Source organism: Symphodus melops (genome assembly GCF_947650265.1).
Source record: "Symphodus melops genome assembly, chromosome: 1".
Taxonomy (NCBI): domain Eukaryota; kingdom Metazoa; phylum Chordata; class Actinopteri; order Labriformes; family Labridae; genus Symphodus; species Symphodus melops.
The window spans coordinates 31,306,128-31,325,948 of record NC_136691.1 but is presented as its reverse complement, the minus strand read 5'-3'; the positions used below and the strand labels follow the sequence as shown (position 1 = coordinate 31,325,948).

Here is a 19,821-nt window from a genome sequence, read left to right as displayed (position 1 = left end):
AACTTGAGACAACAAGAGACTGAAAACCAAGAACAACTCCAACAAACAGACAACCGGACAAGATGGTTTAGCACCAGCTGTTTCAAGGACAGTTACTTGCAGTCTGCTCAGACCTCCCCTTTATTCTCATGTTGGAGATTTGGATTTCTTTACGTCAGAAAGAAACAGAACCCCTCAGGGAAAACTGGCAGAAAAGATTAAATAAGTTTCAGGTTCACACCAGAAACCAAGAGTCATTTGCTGAGCTTGTGAGAAGGTATTCTTATTGTCTTCTAACCCATGTCTTCAAAAGGCAACGGTTCTTAAACTTCTCTTGCTCTCTAAAAGGGTTAATTTGGTATCTGGGTTAATGCCACTGCAAAGTTAAGAAGGCATTCAAAGAGACGTCACAGTGGAGATCTCTCTCTCTCTTTTTTTCTCTCTCTGGTTAACTACAGAGTATCCAGACCTGCGACCTGTATTCAAGGAGTACAGAGCTAAAGCAATCAATCGTTGAGTAGTTTGTTTCAAATGCTGATCATACCTGGCAGCCTGCCGAGCTGGGATACATGTGAAGGATCAAATTAGACTTTTTTAGCTTCCTCCTGTTTGTGAACTTCACTGTGTTTCTTCAGAATCCCCTTGTGTCTAAATCTTTTTCCACACTCAGAGCAGCTGAAGGGTTTCTCATCACTGTGAACCAACATGTGTGAGGCCAGATGTTGTCTTCGTGTAAATCTTTTACCACACTCAGAGCAGCTAAAGGGTTTCTCTCCACTATGAATGAACATGTGTGAGGCCAGATGTTGACTTTGTTTAAAACTTTTACCACACTCGGAACAGCTGAAGGGTTTCTCACCACTGTGAACTAACATGTGTGTGGCCAGACTGCCTATCCAGGTAAATCTTTTACCACACTCAGAGCAGCTGAAGGGTTTCTCTCCACTGTGAACTAACATGTGTCGGGTCAGATGTCCTCTTTGAATAAATCCTTTACCACACTCAGAGCAGCTGAAGGGTTTCTCTCCACTATGAACTAACATGTGTGCGGCCAGACTGCTTCTATGAACAAAACTTTTACGACACTCAGAGCAGCTGAAGGCTTTCTCTCCACTGTGAACTAACATGTGTCGGGTCAGATGTCCTCTTTGAGTAAATCTTTTGCCACACTCAGAGCAGCTGAAGGGTTTCTCTCCACTATGAACTAACATGTGTGTGGCCAGACTGCTTCTATGAACAAAACTTTTACGACACTCAGAGCAGCTGAAGGCTTTCTCTCCACTGTGAACTAACAAGTGTGCAGCCAGACTGCATCTATATGTAAAACTTCTATCACACTCCGAGCAGCTGAAGAGTTTCTCTCCACTGTGAACTAACATGTGTGCGGTCAGAGTCTGTTTTCTGTTAAACCTTTTACCACACTCAGAGCACCTATGTTGTCTCTTTCCAGTCTCTAGTGTCTTATTTTTCAACTTTAATTCTAACAGATCGTCTCTTGTCTCTTGCCAATCATCACTCTGATCAGTCTCAACCTCAGTTTCAGGTTCATCAGAGTCTTCAGTCTTGACCTCAGTCTCTGGTTCATTAGAGTCTTCAATCTTGACGTCCGTCTCAGGTTGTAAACGTCTCTCTGGCTCCGAGTTCCTCTCTGGTCCTGCTCTTCCACAGTCCTCTCCATCAACTCCTGTTTCCATCTGTTCAGTTTGTCTCTGATGAAGCTGTGAGGACCGAGGTTTCTCTTCATCTTCTTCACTCTTCACAGAGACAGGAGTGAAGGGGAACTTGGTGGTATCAGCCTCCTCCAGTCCTTGATGCTGACTGATCCACACTTCCTCATGTTCTTCTTTAATGTGTTGCGGCTTAGTGTCCTCCTGGTCCAGAATGTGGCTCCACTCCTGCTGCTCAGGTGGAAGCTCTTCTTTACACACCAACAGCTGCTGGACATCTGCAGGACAAAGTAAAAAAACATTAGCATATATAAGTATGTTATAGTAATTTATAGTAATTTATTCACCAATTTGAACAAATTCATCATTGTTTAGAAAAGTCTCTTCAGGGATGAATTGTAGGACATAATTCAAATTAAAGGAAAAGGTCTTTCTCATTATTCAAATAAACTCAAAAAACAAATGTGGGGGCATAGGAAAGTGACGTCAGACTTGAGCTTCCAGACAGAACGCACTACACATCCAGTACAATAGGTGGGGTGGTGCATCTTAAACGCTGGTACAAACTTTAGCTCCCATTGTGATACAAATGGCGATCTGCGTGGACCTTTCCAAAGCACACTGAACTTCCAGCGAGTCTGACGCAGCAACTCTATAACCAGAGCTGCCAAGTCTCACGCATGACACCATGACACTATTTCTGAGTGAGAGTCACTCAATTAAGCATCTCTCGTCCTCACATTCCTCCTATTTCACACAGTAAGAATCAAAAAAGTACCCTTTTCTGTTTCCCCCCTTTAATATCTTGCCTCACCTGTTTCTTGCTGTACTTGGTGCCATACTTTGCCTATGACTGGCTTACCCAGACAGAACCATAACCAGTGGTTAACTTGTAAACCCTGAGGGCTCAACCAAAGACTGTAAACATTAAGATCCCAACACACTGAGAGTGTGCTGTTCTGGCAATGCAATGAATACAATACATCACAGAACACATAAAAACATGCACAGAGCATCGGGCACAGCAGAGCAGTCACAACAAAAATCAACTGAAGTGAAACATAGACTTGCGGTGTGCATCTTTCTCATGTTTGTTTTCACTTAAGAAAAAGTAATTCTATATGGCAATGTCGCTGTGCAAATTCACAGGCTATATGAGTAATTTATTCACCAATTTGTGTGCTCAACTCAAAGGGATTAAAGCAGTCTGTTGATGTGATTTGGATATTTAAATCCATTCATTTTATACCAGGGTTTCTTAACCTTTTTGACCTTGGGGCCCAACATTTTCAGGGCAAGGTCGTCTGGGGCCCAATCGAGTGAATGGTTCTGATTTAACTTTTGCGGTCATTTTTATTTAATAGCTATTTGTGTCACTATGTTGTAATAATGAATACTGTTCTAAATTTGTATGTTTTTTAATCAATATATCAACCTATACATGGGCTAATTATGCATAAAACCTTGCACAAGTTAAGATCATTGAATTAATTTTGCTCATATAAAACCATGTTTAAGTGCATGTTTGTCAAATAAGTAACCCAATACAAAAACTTAGCAACAAAAGCAATAAAATGAGGTGCTCAATGAAGTTCGGTAGATTTGGTGAAATTAAAAAGAGCATTCTGTTTTGTGTAGCGCTGCCCCCGTGGCTGTCATTATTTTTTCGTTTTAAGAACCTCTCCATCACGTTACCATTCAGATTCAGGCGCCGTTTACACGGAGACGCTGTGACAGTAAGACGAAACATTTGGACATGCGCAGTAGTCGAGAACAAACAACAATGGCGGCGGCTATGTGCTTCAGCAGCTATTGGCGTTGTATCGTCTATTAAAACAGAACCTTGATATGAGACATTGTGTGTCACCGCCGAAAGAGCAACGAATACTTGCGGCAAATAGTTCAACCTTTTCCCAAGCACAGGGCGACCATACGCAGCGTTTAGGTAAGACTTGTGAGAACTAGCCGCTAAACAGGATGTTGTGGAGGAAGTGGTTTTACTGCTGAGTGTCACGTTGTAAAGTTCCACTACTTCTAACTGATGATACTGCCTCTGGTGGTCGGAGAGTATACTGCAGGCCAACGATCACGGCCCTTACGGCCCACAGATGCAAACATATTATCCCCTCGCGGCCCTGCAGGTGGCGCTCGCGGCCCTTCGAACCCCATGGTTAAGAAACCCTGTTTTATACGATCTAAAAAGGAAAATAAGATAAACCACTACGTCTATAGCAATTAACTGGAAAAATGAAGCCACTGAGGTGACCTAATATCTTTCCCAAAAAATACTGTAATATGTAAAATACGTTTGTAATTTTTATTAACCAAAATAAAAAGTAACTTCTGATGAATTGCATTAACTCATAATCAACCTCATTCGCATTGAACACCATGTTCCTGCTGCTAATGTTCCCATTTTTTCCCCCCATCATCACCATCAGACCCCCCCACCCCCGCATCAGATAGGGAAAACAAGTCAAACGATACCCATGCAACCTCTCCTTACTTTTTTAAGCACATACTTGGCCTACACTTTGAACTCTATGCAGATGTATACAAAAGTAAACAAGTGTTTAAGTTGTGCTCTATGTTTACTGTGCATCTTACTACATATATCAGCAAGTCTAAGAACGATGTACCAGCACAGCCCAACTTAAATATATTCCCCACCACTTTGATGGGGGACAGAAGACAGAGCTTCAGGCCAAACTAGTATGATCTTCATCCATGGCTCGAGTATTCTGCTGTAATGGACTCTACATTTTGCTTTGCATGTAGACATTTCAGTACACCAAATGCCCCAGACACTGTTTTTGTTTCACCACCTGGGTTTTGAAACTGGGAAAAAAAAGTCACAAGTGTGAAATGATACCATGGAGGGATTATCAAAGAGCAGTTAAAACTGATGCAACATCAGCAGATCTCCTTGACAAAGAACATGCTAAACAAGCACAAGAAAATCAGGCATACATTAAAACAATTGTGGAAGTGCTATCACTTACAGCTACACAAAACATACATGGCAGAACAAGAGAGCTGCAACATTTAAGCGACACACATTGGGCATGCCGATTTCCAGCCCTATGCAATATTATGAACACTGCATCTGTCCTGAAACGACTACTGCAACAGATTGTTCAAGAACATCATGGTGAAAAAAAACTGTTGAGGCCCGTGGTCTTCTACTTCAAATTGACTTTGAATTTGTTGTGCACCTAGTGACCATGCGTAAGTTGTTTGGGGAAACAAAGCTACAGTCTGACATGTTACAGTCAGAAAGTGTTGATCTGGCAAGAGCTGTTGACTTAGTGAATGCCTTAGTCATTGAAAGACCACAGGCAAGTCTGTGATAAGTTGTGGGATGAAGTATTGGATATTTGTGAGCAGTGTGATTCTGCTCCATCAGTGTCAAAACGTCAGACAATGCCAAGCCCTAGACTCAGTGGCTACTGCACACTAAGCACTGTTGGTCAGAGGGAGGCAGAACGTGAGAAAGATGTGTTTCACACATCATTTTTCTATCCTGTAATTGATAGCATGCTAAATGAGTTGAACAGACATTTCTCCAATACCAAATGTGAACTCATGACAAACATACAGCCTCTCAACCCCCAGAGTGATGGCTTTTTAAATCAGAGCCATGTCTCTTCGTTTGGCTGTTTGTATAATGCAAGCATTGATGATTCAAAGCATGAGCTCCATCAGTTCAACAGAGTTTTGAACAGAAAAATACAGAGTGGGGAAGTTAAAGCCATGCAGAACAGTTGAGCTGGTTTGTTGAACCATACAGAGAAGTTTTCTTTGAGCTCTTTAGACCCTTGCTGTCAACTCAGCCTCTTGTGAACGCAGTTTCTCCACTCAGAAACAGATGAAAACCTTCCTGTGGTCCACCACTACTGATAGGAGACTCCGTGATCTTGGTGTCCTGAGCAAAGAGTCCAGAAGGACCAAGGCTCTGGAGCTTCATGTGTTTGTGCACCGTGTTGCCAAACAACACAATCCTGTTGCTGTAATGTAGTGTATACTACAACACACACATCAATTAACACATTGTATTTGTACCCTGTACTGTATTTTTCATTTCATGAGGTTCATCAATGTAACACAGTTCCTTTCACACTGAATCTAATAAAATGAATAGTAAAAGGCACACTGTTGTACCCTGGTGTTTTGTTCACATTGTTGGCAGACCGTATTTGTACCCAATACTGTATTTTTTTTAACTCTCTTGCACTGTCCCCCTCTCTTGATCAAAACATATTTTATAAGATTTTGATGATTTAGGACATGAGCTCCATCAATTTAAGAGTTGTGGACATAAATATACGGAGTTGTAACATTAAAACTCTTGTAAAAAATGAAATGTTTATGATTTTAAAGTAAAACAAAAATGTATAATATTTAAATGTAATTTATAGAGCTATCACTTTGACAAGTTAATTAGATGTATCAATTACACCACAAATTAACACGTAATTAAAAAAATGAGGCAAGATTAATTATAGCACACTTGAATAAAAAATTCACTGCACATTTTAACCAGAAACGACAGACTGTAAGAAAGGCACATCTCAAACTTGGCCCATTGAAGAACCGGTACATGTCAGTGCCTCTTCATACATGCCTTGCTAGCCAAACCAAACAAAGCAGGACTGAGGTGAAAATGTTGTGTCCATTCACTCTGCTGGAGGACAGAGATCGGTTCATTTATAAAGTCAAAAGGGTGGAGGCAGCGAGAAAGACGAAAGACAGCCAGGTCACTGTGTGTCTGCAAAGACCCAGGTTCTACATTTCCGCGATAAAAGATTTGAGGAAAGAAACGAGACTTTACTTTGTTTAAGTCTGTATTTCTCTGCTGCACACAGCCCTCTTTGAAACAAAGCTTCATTGAGTAATAAAGAGTCACGTGCCAGTGACAGAGGAGATTCATTGCTGAATGTCTTCCATTGTTGGTTTTGTTTGTGTTTTTCTCCTTTGTGGAACATACTAGTTAGCGGTTAGCTGCTATCATGTGATGCTATTACACGCCGCCTACCAAACAGGGCACGGGTGGCTGTGGAAACACAAACGAGACCAGGTTTAATCGAACCAAACTCTACTGAGCCGTACCAGACTGCTGTGTGGATACAGGGCTTAAAGGCTCTGCTCCCTGAAACACGTTTCCAGCAGTGCAAAGAAAACCTACCTGCTCTGTGCAGCTTGATTTCAGGTGTTAAAATCACAGCCAGCACTTTTCTTTGTCGGTGGAGCTCCTCTTCGTATCCACATGTTGTTGTTGTTGTTTGTCCTGATATATCTCTGAAAACCGCAGCGAGCAGCCGCCGGCTGAAGAGCTCTTTAAGATCCTGAAACCCGGACATCTGACCCAACACATCCAAGACTGACGGGAGGAAAACTCAACTCAACGTTACTGTGATCACCTACAACCTTAAAGACACACGTGCACACTAACACAACCCCGAAAACTACACACATACGGGCTATCTGTGAAAGAGCCGGAAATAGACGCTACATCCTAGCGATGGGCGCTCGCTTGAAAACAGGAAATAACAAGACAATATATATGACGTTTCAAAATAAAAGCGATAGGAAATATGGAACATACATTTCAAGGCCTATTTGAGATTAAATTAAATCAGCTGTTTGCACAGAATAATTTTAGTTCCAACTTTCGGTTCACCACATCACAGGCAATCTGATGTGGAATTTAAAAATAAAAAAACGGGGAGGAGGATGTGCAACATTTATTAAGGAAATATACCATTCAGAGTGGTGAGTAAAGGGAGGGAAGACGAATTCTTTGTCATAGAAATGTGGATGGATATAGGACAGATTACTATCATCAGTTATTATAATTCATGCCAAAAACTAGATCTCAACTAAGGAAAGCAAATACAGGGACAGGCTGAAGGCTGAGGTTGGAAATAATGACAAATGTGTTGAAGAATGAGAACGGTAAATATAAAGCCTTTGTTACATTTAGAGAAGAAACTGGACTAGTTCAGACAATTTAATTTACTTTTGTTTGTTAATAATAATTATATATTTATTGGATATAGTGCTTGTCTAATTACACAATGAGTTCAACACTCATATTTTATTTTGTTCTATTTAGAAAATTAAAATGTGGGTGTATTTTTTTTTATCAGAATATAATTTTTTTATTGCCATTTATTTTTATTGCAAGTACATTTACACATACAAGGAATTTGTCTTTGTGTTTTGGTGCAACAACAGTTAAAGGAAACAAAGCAAACATAGCAAACACTTAAATAGTAAAGTATAAAAAGCATTACAAACAAGGACGTACCTAATGTTGAGTGCTCTAAAAGGAGCTTCAGCAGCAAAAATCCACTATAGAGCTATTCTATGTTTAGCCAGAGGACATTGAGGCAATGGACGTGCATGTGCCATCTCAGCTGCAGACATTTCGTGGCTAATGAAAATTCATCAGGTAATGGTTTTCATTTCTCTCCCAACATATAATTTCTGATATTAATTTCATACTATGAATGATTTTTATTTTTTTCAGATCATCTCTGAAAAGCCAAGCCAAATGTCATGGAGGATCCTGAGCTGTTTCTGCTTAGTACCTAATGCCTGTAAATGCTTCAGTCCAGAAACAGTGCTGTTTCAACTGTGGGAAAGCACTTGCCCCTCAACCAGCACATTGCTTCCTGACAAATCCCACAATTTAGGTCTGCACAAAATTCTGGACTTACATGAGGGGTTCATTGGTCAGTGGTGTGCAGTCAACTACGATTGAGATGTGTACCCTGGCATCATACAAGATGTTGATGGTTAGAGCAGTGCTCTTGTTAAAACAATGAGCTGCATAGGTAACAATCGATTCTTTTGGCCATCAAGAGATGACATCATCTGATACCAACCTGTGGATGTAATAGGCCTTATCCCTGAGCCTTTACCAGTGACAAAACGTCACATGGAGATTGAAGCGTCAGTCTGGCAAAAATTGGTTGAAACCCTATATTGAACATATGTGCACCACACACACGTACGCAATCACACACATGCAGGGACAGAATTTTGAATAATCTACTATAAAGTAGGACACAAAATGGATCATACAGCTAGATTACAAATCAACAACTCATCATCTGAGAGACCGATTAGAATTTTTAAAATCTTTGTCAATTAATTGCTGTGATTTTGATGTAGCGTTTATTACTTTAAACAAATTTACATTGTCTATAATTTGATTTCTTAAAGCACAGTTTGTTTTTAAGAATCTTTTACAATGAATTCATGAAATTCAGATTACCCTTTTATTGCCTGAACCTATTATTTTATTCACACTTTGCATTTCAACAGAAATATTTCAAATAACTATGTTTACTGTTTTCAAATTAAGAGTTTCTTCATAATGTCCCGGACTCCGCCGCATAGCTTGAACAATTCACTTGCTACCGTTCGGACAGAATCCTTTTTAAAGGAGGAAAGAAGAAAGGTGGTGGAGTCTGTGTTTACATCAGTGATGCTTGTTGTCGGGAGGATTTTAACCATGCAAATCTCAAGACAGTTTTACCCCACTTCCATCAACACATGAACTTCCCACAAAAGAAGGTAACACCTTAGATATGATTTACACATCTGTTAAAGGTGCTTACAAGGCTTCACCCCTCCCCCACATTGGCCACTCTGACCACATCAGTGTAATGCTAATGCCAGCTTACAGACCCGGGGTTAAAGTCAGCAAACCAGTTCTGAAGCAGGTATGTGTTTGGCCAGAGGGGGCTTCTGCTGCACTTCAGGACTGCTTTGAAACCACAGACTGGGAGATGTTTAAGCAGGCAGCCACCTATAACAACCACACAGACATTGAGGAGTACTCTGACACTGTTACCTCCTACATTAGCAAATGCATTGTTGATGTCACCACCACCAGAACCATCACCACCCGGGCTAACCAGAAGCCATGGCTGACAGGAGAGGTACGCGGGCTACTGAGGGCCAGGAACATCGCCTTCAGAGCTGGGGATGCAGTCGGCCTAAGAACAGCGAGGGCCAACCTGTCCCGTGGCATCAGGGAAGCAAAACACAGCTACTCACTTAAAGTAACCAGACACTTCAAGGACAGCAGAGACGCGCAGAGCCTGTGGCGTGGTATCCAGACCATCACGGACTACAAACCCAAACCACAGACCTGTGACAACAACACCTCTCTGATGAATGACCTAAACAGCTTCTTTGCCAGGTTTGAAACAAACAACAGCATGCCCGCATAGAAGACCACCCCTCCTCCCCACGACCAGACCCTGTGCCTGACTGCAGCCAGCGTGAAGAAAATGTTCTCCAAGATCAACACCCGCAAGGCTGCAGGTCCAGACAACATCCCTGGCCGTGTGCTGAAGGACTGTGCAGAGGAGCTCAAAGATGTCTTCACAGACATTTTCAACACCTCTCTGAGGCAGACTGTTGTTCCAGCATGCTTCAAAACGACCACCATCATACCCATTCCAAAGAAGCCATCACCATCCACTCTCAATGACTATAGACCCATTGCACTGACCCCCATCATCATGAAGTGATGAACATCAAATCCACCCTCCCCTCCACCCTGGACCCCTACCAGTTTGCATACCGGGGCAACAGATCAACCGAGGATGCAATCTGCTCTGCTCTTCACCCAGCCCTCACCCACCTGGACTCCAAAAACTCATACGTCAGAATGCTGTTCATAGACTTCAATTCAGCATTCAACACCATCATCCCTCAGCAGCTGATCGGCAAACTGGACCAGCTGGGGCTCAGCACTTCCCTGTGCAACTGGCTGCTGGACTTCCTCAGCGAGAGGCCTCAGACTGTGCGCGTTGGCGGCAACGCATCAAAAACCACCATCCTGAGCACTGGGGCCCCCCAAGGCTGTGTGCTCAGCCTCCTGCTCTTCCCGCTGCTGACCCATGACTGCACTCCATCCTTCAGCAGCAACCACATTGTGAAGTTCGCGGACGACACAACAGTGGTTGGTCTCATCTCCAACAACGATGAGACGCACGACAGGATGAAGGTGGGCCAACTGGCCACGTGGTGCAAAGACAACAACCTCTTCCTGAATACCGACAAGACCAAGGAGGTTGTTGTCGACTTCTGGAGGGCCCCCACTCCCAAACCCCCCCTGACCATCGACGGTGCTGCTGTGGAGAGAGTGAGCAGCATCACGTTCCTGGGGGTCCACATCAGTGAGGATCTCTCCTGGACAGCCAACACCACATCACTGGCCAAGAAGTCCTAGCAGCGCCTCTACTTCCTCCGTAAGCTGAAGAGAGCACGAGCATCCCGACCCATCATGTGCTCCTTCTACAGAGGCACCATCGAGAGCATCCTGACCAACTGCATCACTGTCATTCAATGTTGGATATGGAGACAAGCTCGGCTGGTGCAGTTCGCTGCTCCTGTGACTGAACGCTTGGTGCGCAATTGCCCCACGGGGACAAATAGAGTTTCAAAAAAAAAATCTAAATCATCAGCAAGGTATAAGAGAGGAGCAGATAGACATCAACTTCCAGCTCCCTCGCGTACCAGCCAGGGCAGAGAGTCTGGTTGTCCACCAAGGATCTACCTCTGCGAGTTGAATCTTGTAAATTGGCCCCTAGATTTGTCGGACCATTCCCAGTGTCTAAGGTTGTCAATCCTGCTGCTGTTCGTTTAAAGCTCCCAAAGTTCTGACGGATCCATGCTACGTTTCATGTGGCACGCATCAAACCTGTTAAAGAAAGCACACTCGTACCCGCCTCCAAACCCCCCCAGATTATTGATGGTGGTCCAGCATACTCTGTTAAGCGCCTCTTGGCTGTTCGGCATCGGGGTTGAGGTCATCAATACCTGGTTGATTGGGAAGGGTATGGTCTGGAAGAGAGATCTTGGGCGCTGTCTAGTAACATACTGGACCCTAGTCTCATTCAGGACTTCCACCACCGACATCCAGATCAACCTGGAACGTCAGGTGCCGTCCCTAGAAAGGGCGGGTACTGTTATGTCAAGCTCTGTGTCCTAGTTTATATTTTATTTTCTACATGCGTTACTTCCTGTTTTGTGTCACTAACCTCTCTTCTCATTTCAGATCCTTCACTTCCTGCTCTCATGTGTTTGCTGAATGTCTGATTGTCTGCCCCACCCTGATCGTTCCCAGCTGCGTCTCACTTGTCTTCCCCTCATCTGAGTAAGAGAAAAAACACACCAACTTTTCCCGGCCGGCTGACGCTCATTTGCTTCACTACACAGAACTACAAACGGACCTAGATCTCCCATCAGTGGGAGCCTTTGAGAGGGAGATGTGGGGCTGTGAACCGTTTACGTCACAAAGTTTCATCTGAGCTGGAGAAAGCTTGACAGATGCTGCGCAGTGTGTCTCATGTGTGTAAATGTAGGTTACTGTAATTTAGTCATTTAAATCTTTAAAGAATGGTTTTTCATACTCCGGGTTAGGCCCTTCGGAGCAGACACCAGAGGTGCAGTGGACTCATCTGGATTCATCTTCTCAGCGGTGTTGGAAACCAGTGTGACTGCTGTGTTAGTCAAAAACTGAGCAGATGTGTCATTTATCCACCACTGATAAACATACAAGGGAGTATTTGGGTTGAGATGGATGCAAGTAGGGTATGATATTCCCCCAGCTTCAGCAGGGGAAGGGGAAACGTGTCAGCCCTGCTGACCTGTAAGCCTTTGGGGGTGGAGCTTATCATGATGCCAAAATGTCCTGGACATGCAGAAATGGGTGAATAATTTTACGTATAGCTAACAGAAGTTCATCACCTTTCCAATTTACTAGTTTAATCTTTCCTAGAACTAAGTGAGGACTTGGTGGTGTGTCTGAGATGTTAAGTAAATTTCAGTATTCGTGTTTAACACAGTGTGTGAACTCTTGTGCGTGAGTGATTTAATGACAGAGGTGCCATCAGAGGTCACTGAGGTGTCATACAGCATCTGAACTCTCAAAAGCACTTGAGGTCACGTCACCTGTATCAAAGTTTAAACTGAGGCGTCTTACATTCACACAAGCAAGTTGGTTTGTGATTTTGCACAGGATATGGTACACTAAGCTTTTCTCACAGGTGCAAAGGCACCTAACAAATGCATGCATGATGAATGGAACATGTAAAAGCACTAACTAACTTAACTATTTCTGATCTTTTACAGACACAATCAAAGTAGCCACGAGATAACGGTTTACAGAAGAAGAATCTGTTGGTCAAACAACAAATGAAAAAATTCACACGTTTAAGACAAAATATCAAAACTTTAGACATAAGACAGAATGGAAACAACAAGAGACTGAAAACCAAGAAGAACTCCAACAAACAGACAACTGGACAAGGTTTAGCACCAGCTGTTTTAAGGACAGTTACTGGCAGTCTGCTTAGACCTCCCCTTTATTCTCAACATATTAAAAAAAACAGTTACATAAACATATAAACAAAAAAAATGGCCAATTGTCTTCTAACCCATGTCTTCACAAGGCAATGGTTCTTAAACTCCTCCTGTTCTCTAAAACGGTTAACTTGGTGTCTCGGTTTATGCCACTGCAAAGTGAAAAAGGCATTCAAAGAGACGTCACAGTGGAGATCTCTCTCTCTCTCTTTTTTTCTCTCTCTGGTTAACTACAGAGTATCCAGACCTGCGACCTGTATTCAAGGGGTACAGAGCTAAAGCGATAAATCGTCGAGTAGTTTGTTTTAAATGCTGATCATACCTGGCAGCCTGGTGAGCTGGGATACATGTGAAGGATCAAATTAGACTTTATTTAGCTTCCTCCTGCTTGTGAACTTCACTGTGTTTCTTCAGATTCCCCTTGTGTCTAAATATTTTTCCACACTCAGAGCAGCTAAAGGGTTTCTCATCACTGTGAACCAACATGTGTGTGACCAGACTGCATTTATAGGTAAATCTTTTACCACACTCAGAGCAGTTGAAGGGTTTCTCATCACTGTGCACCAACATGTGTCGGGTCAGATGTTCTCTTCGTTTAAATCTTTTACCACACTTAGAACAGCTAAAGGGTTTCTCATCACTGTGAACCAACATGTGTGTGGCCAGACTGCATCTATAGATAAATCTTTTACCACACTCAGAGCAGCTTAAGGGTTTCTCTCCTCTGTGACCTAACATGTGTGCGGCCAGACTGCTTCTATATATAAAACTTTTACCACACTCAGAACAGCTCAAGGGTTTCTCTCCACTGTGAACTAACGTGTGTGTGGCCAGACTGCCTCTATAGATAAAACTTTTATCACACTCAGAGCAGTTGAAGGCTTTCTCTCCACTATGAACTAACATGTGTCTGGCAAGACTGCTTCTATAGATAAAACTTTTACCACACTCAGAGCAGCTGAAGGGTTTCCCTCCACTGTGAACTAACATGCGTCTGGCCAGACTTTCTTTTTTAGTAAATCTTTCACCACAGTCAGAGCACCTATGTTGTCTCTTTCCAGTCTTTAGTGTCTTATTTTTCAAGTTTAATTCTGACAGATCTTCTCTTGTCTCTTGCCCATCATCACTCTTATCAGTCTTAGATTCATCAGAGTCTTCAGTCTCGACTTCAGTATCTCGTTCATCGGAGTCTTCAGGCTTGACCTCAGTCTCTGGTTCATGAGATTCTTCAGTTTTGACCTCAGTCTCTGGTTCATTAGAGTCTTCAATCTTGACGTCCGTCTCAGGTTGTAAACGTCTCTCTGGCTCCGAGTTCCTCTCTGGTCCTGCTCTTCCACAGTCCTCTCCATCAACTCCTGTTTCCATCTGTTCAGTTTGTCTCTGATGAAGCTGTGAGGACCAAGGTTTCTCTTCATCTTCTTCACTCTTCACAGAGACAGGAGTGAAGGGGAACTTGGTGGTATCAGCCTCCTCTGGTCCTTGAAGCTGTTCTTCCTCCTGACTGATCCACAGTTCCTCATGTTCTTCTTTAATGTGTTGCGGCTTAGTGTCCTCCTGGTCCAGAATGTGGCTCCACTCCTGCTGCTCAGGTGGAAGCTCTTCTTTACACACCAACAGCTGCTGGACATCTGCAGGACAAAGTAAAAAAACATGAGCATATGTTAGTAATTTATTCACCAATTTGAACAAATTCATCATTGTTTAGAAAAGTCTCTTCAGGGATGAATTGTAGGACATAATTCAAATTAAAGGAAAAGGTCTTTCTCATTATTCAAATAAACTCAAAAAACAAATGTGGGGGCATAGGAAAGTGACGTCAGACTTGAGCTTCCAGACAGAACGCACTACTGAGAGAGTGCTGTTCTGGCAATGCAGGAAAAGACAATACATCACAGAACACATAAAAACATGCACAGAGCATCGGGCACAGCAGAGCAGTCACAATAAAAATCAACTGAAGAGAAACATAGAATTGCGGTGTGCATCTTTCTCATGTTTGTTTTCACTGAAGAAAAAGTAATTCTATATGGCAATGTCGCTGTGCAAATTCACAGGCTATATGAGTAATTTATTCACCAATTTTAACAAATCCAACATTGTTTGGAAAAGTCTCTTCAGGGATGAATGCGGACACTGTTTTCATGTGTGCTCAATTGAAAGGTATTAAAGAAGTCCGTTGATGTGATTTGGATATTTAAATCCTTTCATTTTATACAATCTAAAAAGGAAAATAAGATAAACCACTACGTCTATAGCAACTAACCGGAAAAATTAAGCCGCTGAGAGGCTAAGGATGACCTAATATCTTTCCCAAAAAATACTGTAATGCGTAAAATATAGAGCTACAGCTATTGAATATTTTAGTAATCGAGTATTCTATTGAATATCCCGATGCATTAATCGAGTAATCGAATAAATCATACTTTTGCTTAATTAAGGTTTAACTCGTCTTGGGTTGTCCCTACAAACCTGCTTCTTTGCAGCTACCATGGTAACGCCTGCTTGTTACAACCATAGATACAAACAACCACCTCTGCTCTACAGCCGCTGACACTCGCCATATTACTGACAGGGTCCCAAATTAACTTTTGGATTCACTGGTCAAGGTGGCAGGTAAATTAAAAATACAGGCCAAACATGTTTTAATGGCTGAAATAACAAATAGTGTTTTGTGTAGCCTACACATCTGTTACAGTACATTTAATTGAGAAAGCATTATTGAAAGTCTGTTACTCTGAAAGCTTGTATCTACATGTTGAAACGGTTTTTCTATTCTTGTTTCTTTTTATCTCCTTGTTATGTTAAGCACTTTGTAACATGCTGTTTTAAAAAGTGCTATATAAATAAAACTTTACTTACTTACATTATGTTCTGTTGAATCAATCACAGAATCAATAACTATGTCAGATCAGGAGATTGAGAAACTTTAAATATATATTTGCGAAATTATTATTCCACAAACAAGTTCTCTCTTGATTTAGCTTTGACAATATTAGACATTTAAAATAATCAGCCTGTTTATTATTAGAAGTGTGCGTATCTCTGTCTGCTCCTGCAGCGCGCTCACAGACTACAGAGACTATAGACATGTCTATGACAGAGACTGTGAGAGGACGTTGCTATCGTTATGTTAGCTGCAGACACGGAGAGAGTGAACGGAGAAAAGCCGACGGTTTGACCGGATCACGTGTTCCCGACTCGGTCGTATGGATCACTGATCAACTGTGTACTGACTAAAAGTTAAAAGGGGCGCGCCGCGCTCGTGTGTGCGTGTGTGTTAGCGCTGAAGTGTCTGTGTCAGACTGAGAGTGCAGCAGAGAGAGGAGCAGGTAGCTGCAGCTACATTAAACGTGTTTTATACTCATAGCAAAGTTTTGATGACGCAAAAAAAGAAAAAAAAAAAACTTAACGAAGCCTTGAGGCAGCGAAAATTCCTCAATGAATTTTTGTAATCGAATTATTCGAGTTACTCGAGGAATCGTTTCAGCTCTAGTAAAATATGTTTGTTATTTTTATTAACAAAAATAAAAAGTAACTTGTCACGAAGTACATTAACTCATAATCACAGTGATCTACAAACAAAAGGTGTACAGGTGAGTTAAATCAATTCAACACCTCCAACCATACCCATGTGACCTGGCTACGCCCTTACTTTTTTAAGCACATACTTGGCCTACATTTTGAACTCTATGCAGATGTATACAAAAGTAAACAAATGTTGAAGTTGTGCTCCGTTTACTGTGCATCTTTCTACAGATATCAGCAAGTCCAAGAACGATGTACCAGCACAACCCAACTTAAACACACTGCTCAAAAAAATAAAGGGAACACTTAACCAACACAATGTAATTCCAAGTCAATCACACTTCTGTTTAATCAAACTGTCCACTTAGGAAGAAACACTGATTGACAATCAATTTCACATGTTGTGCAAATGAAATAGACAATAGGTGGAAATTTTAGGCAATTAGCAAGACACCCCCAATAAAATAGTGGTTCTGCAAGTGGTGACCCCAGACCACTTCTGGCTGATGTTTTGGATCACGTTTGAATGCTTGCAGTGCTTTCACTCTCATGGTAGCATGAGACAGAGTCTACAACTGCCACAAGTGGCTCAGGTTGTGCAGCTCATCCAGGATGGCACATCAAATCTAGCTGTGGCAGGAAGGTTTGCTGTGTCTATCAGCGTAGTGTCCAAAGCATGGAGGCGCTACCAGGAGACAGGCCAGTACGTGGAGGAGGCCGTAGGAGGGCAACATCCCAGCAGCAGGACCGCTACCTCCGCCTTTGTGCAAGGAGTAACAGGAGGAGCACTGCCAGAGACCTGCAAAACGACCTCCAGCAAGCCACAAATGCATATGTGTCTGCTCAAATGGTCAGAAACAGACTCCCTGAGGGTGTTATGAGTGCCAAACATCCACAGGTGGGGGTTGTGCTTACAGCCAAACACTGCGCAATACGTTTGGCATTTGCCAAAGAACATCAAGATTGGCAAATTCGGCACTGGCGCCCTGTGCTCTTCACAGATGAAAGCAGCTTCACACTGAGCACAGTGACAGACGTGACAGAATCTGGAGACACCGTGGAGAACGTTCTGCTGCCTGCAACATCCTCCAGAATGAACGGTTTGGCAGTGGGTCAGTAATGGTGTGGGGTGAACCTCCATGGGCTCGCTAGAGGTAGCCTGACTGCCATTAGGTATCGAGATAAGATCCTTAGACCCCTTGTGAGACCATATGCTGGTTTGGTTGGCCCTGGGTTCCTCCTAATGCAAGACAATGCTGGACCTCATGTGGCTGGAGCGCATCAGTAGTTCCTGCAAGATGAATGTATTGATTCTATGGACTGAACTGCTCGTTCCCCAGATCTGAATCCGATTGAGCACATCTGGGACATCATGTCTCGCTCCATCCACCAACACCACAGACTGTCCAGGAGTTAGCGGATACTTTCGTTCAGGTCTGGGAGCAGATCTCACAGGAGACCATCCACCACCTCATCAGGAGCATGCCCAGGAGTTGTAAGGAGGTCATACAGTCACGTGGAGGTCACACACACTACTGAGCCTCATTTTGACTTGTTTTAAGGATTACATCAAAGTTGGATCTGCCTGTAGTGTGTTTTTCCACTTTAATTTTGAATATTACTCCAAATCTAGACCTCCATTGGTTAATAAATTTGATTTCCATTGATCATTTTTGTGTGATTTTCTTGTCAGCACATTCAACTATGTAAATAACAAAGTATTTAATAAGAATACTTCACTCGTTCAGATCTAGGATGTGTTATTTTAGTATTCTCTTTATTTTTTTAGCAGTGTATATTCCCCACCACTTTGATGGGGGACAGAAGACAGAGCTTCAGGCCAAACTAGTATGATCTTCATCCATGGCTCGAGTATTCTGCTGTAATGGACTCTACATATTGCTTTGCATGTAGACATTTCAGTACACCAAATGCCCCAGACACTGTTTTTGTTTCACCACCTTGGTTTTGAAACTGGGGGAAAAAAAGCAACTACGAGAGATGCAGGGTTTTCAGTTTATGCAAAGTCTGAACGACACAAGTGTGAAATGATACCATGGAGGGATTATCAAAGAGCAGTTAAAACTGATGCAACATTAGCAGATCTCCTTGACAAAGAACATGCTAAACAAGCACAAGAAAATCATGCATACATTAAAACAATTGTGGAAGTGCTATTACTTACAGCTACACAAAACATACATGGCAGAACAAGAGAGCTGCAATATTTAAGCGACACACATTGGGCATGCCGATTTCCAGCCCTATGCAATATTATGAACACTGCACCTGTCCTGAAACGACTACTGCAACAGATTGTTCAAGAACATCATGGTGAAAAAAAACTGTTGAGGCCCGTGGTCTTCTACTTCAAATTTACTTTGAATTTGTTGTGCACCTACTGACCATGCGTAAGTTGTTTGGGGAGACAAAGCTACAGTCTGACATGTTACAGTCAGAAAGTGTTGATCTGTGTCTGTTCTCCGGCCCAGACCTGTCGTTATTTAGCAATCCGAACCTCAATAAAAAACGTGTAAATCATAATAACTTAATCAAAATCAAAACTATGAATACAATTTTGCAAATAAATTTGACAATTAAATGCGGCCTACTAAACATTAGATCCCTGGCATCTAAATCTCTCTTAGTAAATGATCTAATATCAGAGAATCATATTGATTTACGTTGTTTAACAGAAACCTGGCTTTCTCAGGATGAATATGTTAGTTTAAATGAATCCACCCCTCCCCGTCATTTAAATACTCATATAGCTCGAGACACTGGTCGAGGTGGTGGAGTAGCAGCTATTTTTAATTCTGGTCTTGTGATTAATCCTCAACCAAAGTTGAATTATACCTCTTTTGAAAATCTTGCACTCAGTCTTTCACATCCAGTCTCTAGAACTTTTTAGCCAATTCTAATTGTTATAGTTTACCGCCCTCCTGGCCCATATTCAGAATTTCTATCTGAATTTGCAGAATTTTAATATATATATATATATATATATATATATATATATATATATATATATAGTTCTTAGCAGTGAAAGAATAATTGCTGTAAGTGATTTCAATATCCATGTGGATGTTATTAATGACAGTCTTAGCACAGCTTTCATGTCACTATTAGACTCTATTGGCTTCACCCAGGGTGTAAACAAACCTACTCATCGATGTAACCACACCCTGGATCTTGTTTTAGCTTATGGTATTGAACTTAATAACTTGTTGGTTTTTCTGGAAAATGCTCTGATATCAGACCA

General features: G+C 42.0%; 1 protein-coding gene across 1 annotated transcript; it reads right to left on the bottom strand.

The window, feature by feature from the left end:
- Nucleotides 1–246: 246 nt before the first annotated feature.
- Nucleotides 247–7,159, bottom strand: LOC306836754 (uncharacterized protein). Its single transcript, XM_079364030.1, has 2 exons — nt 6,832–7,159; nt 247–1,924 (listed from the first exon to the last, which is right to left on the bottom strand). Exons 1-2 carry the CDS (start codon nt 7,004–7,006, stop codon nt 564–566), a joined length of 1,536 nt encoding a protein of 511 aa, XP_079220156.1. The 5' UTR covers nt 7,007–7,159; the 3' UTR covers nt 247–563.
- Nucleotides 7,160–19,821: the final 12,662 nt, after the last annotated feature.

Excerpts from the sequence above, each read along its gene's own strand:
- LOC306836754 (XM_079364030.1), bottom strand. The coding sequence starts at position 7,006 with ATGTCCGGGTTTCAGGATCTTAAAGAGCTCTTCAGCCGGCGGCTGCTC. Across the intron at positions 1,925-6,831 it reads AATCAAGCTGCACAGAGCAG|ATGTCCAGCAGCTGTTGGTG; the intron begins GTAGGTTTTCTT and ends TTTGTCCTGCAG.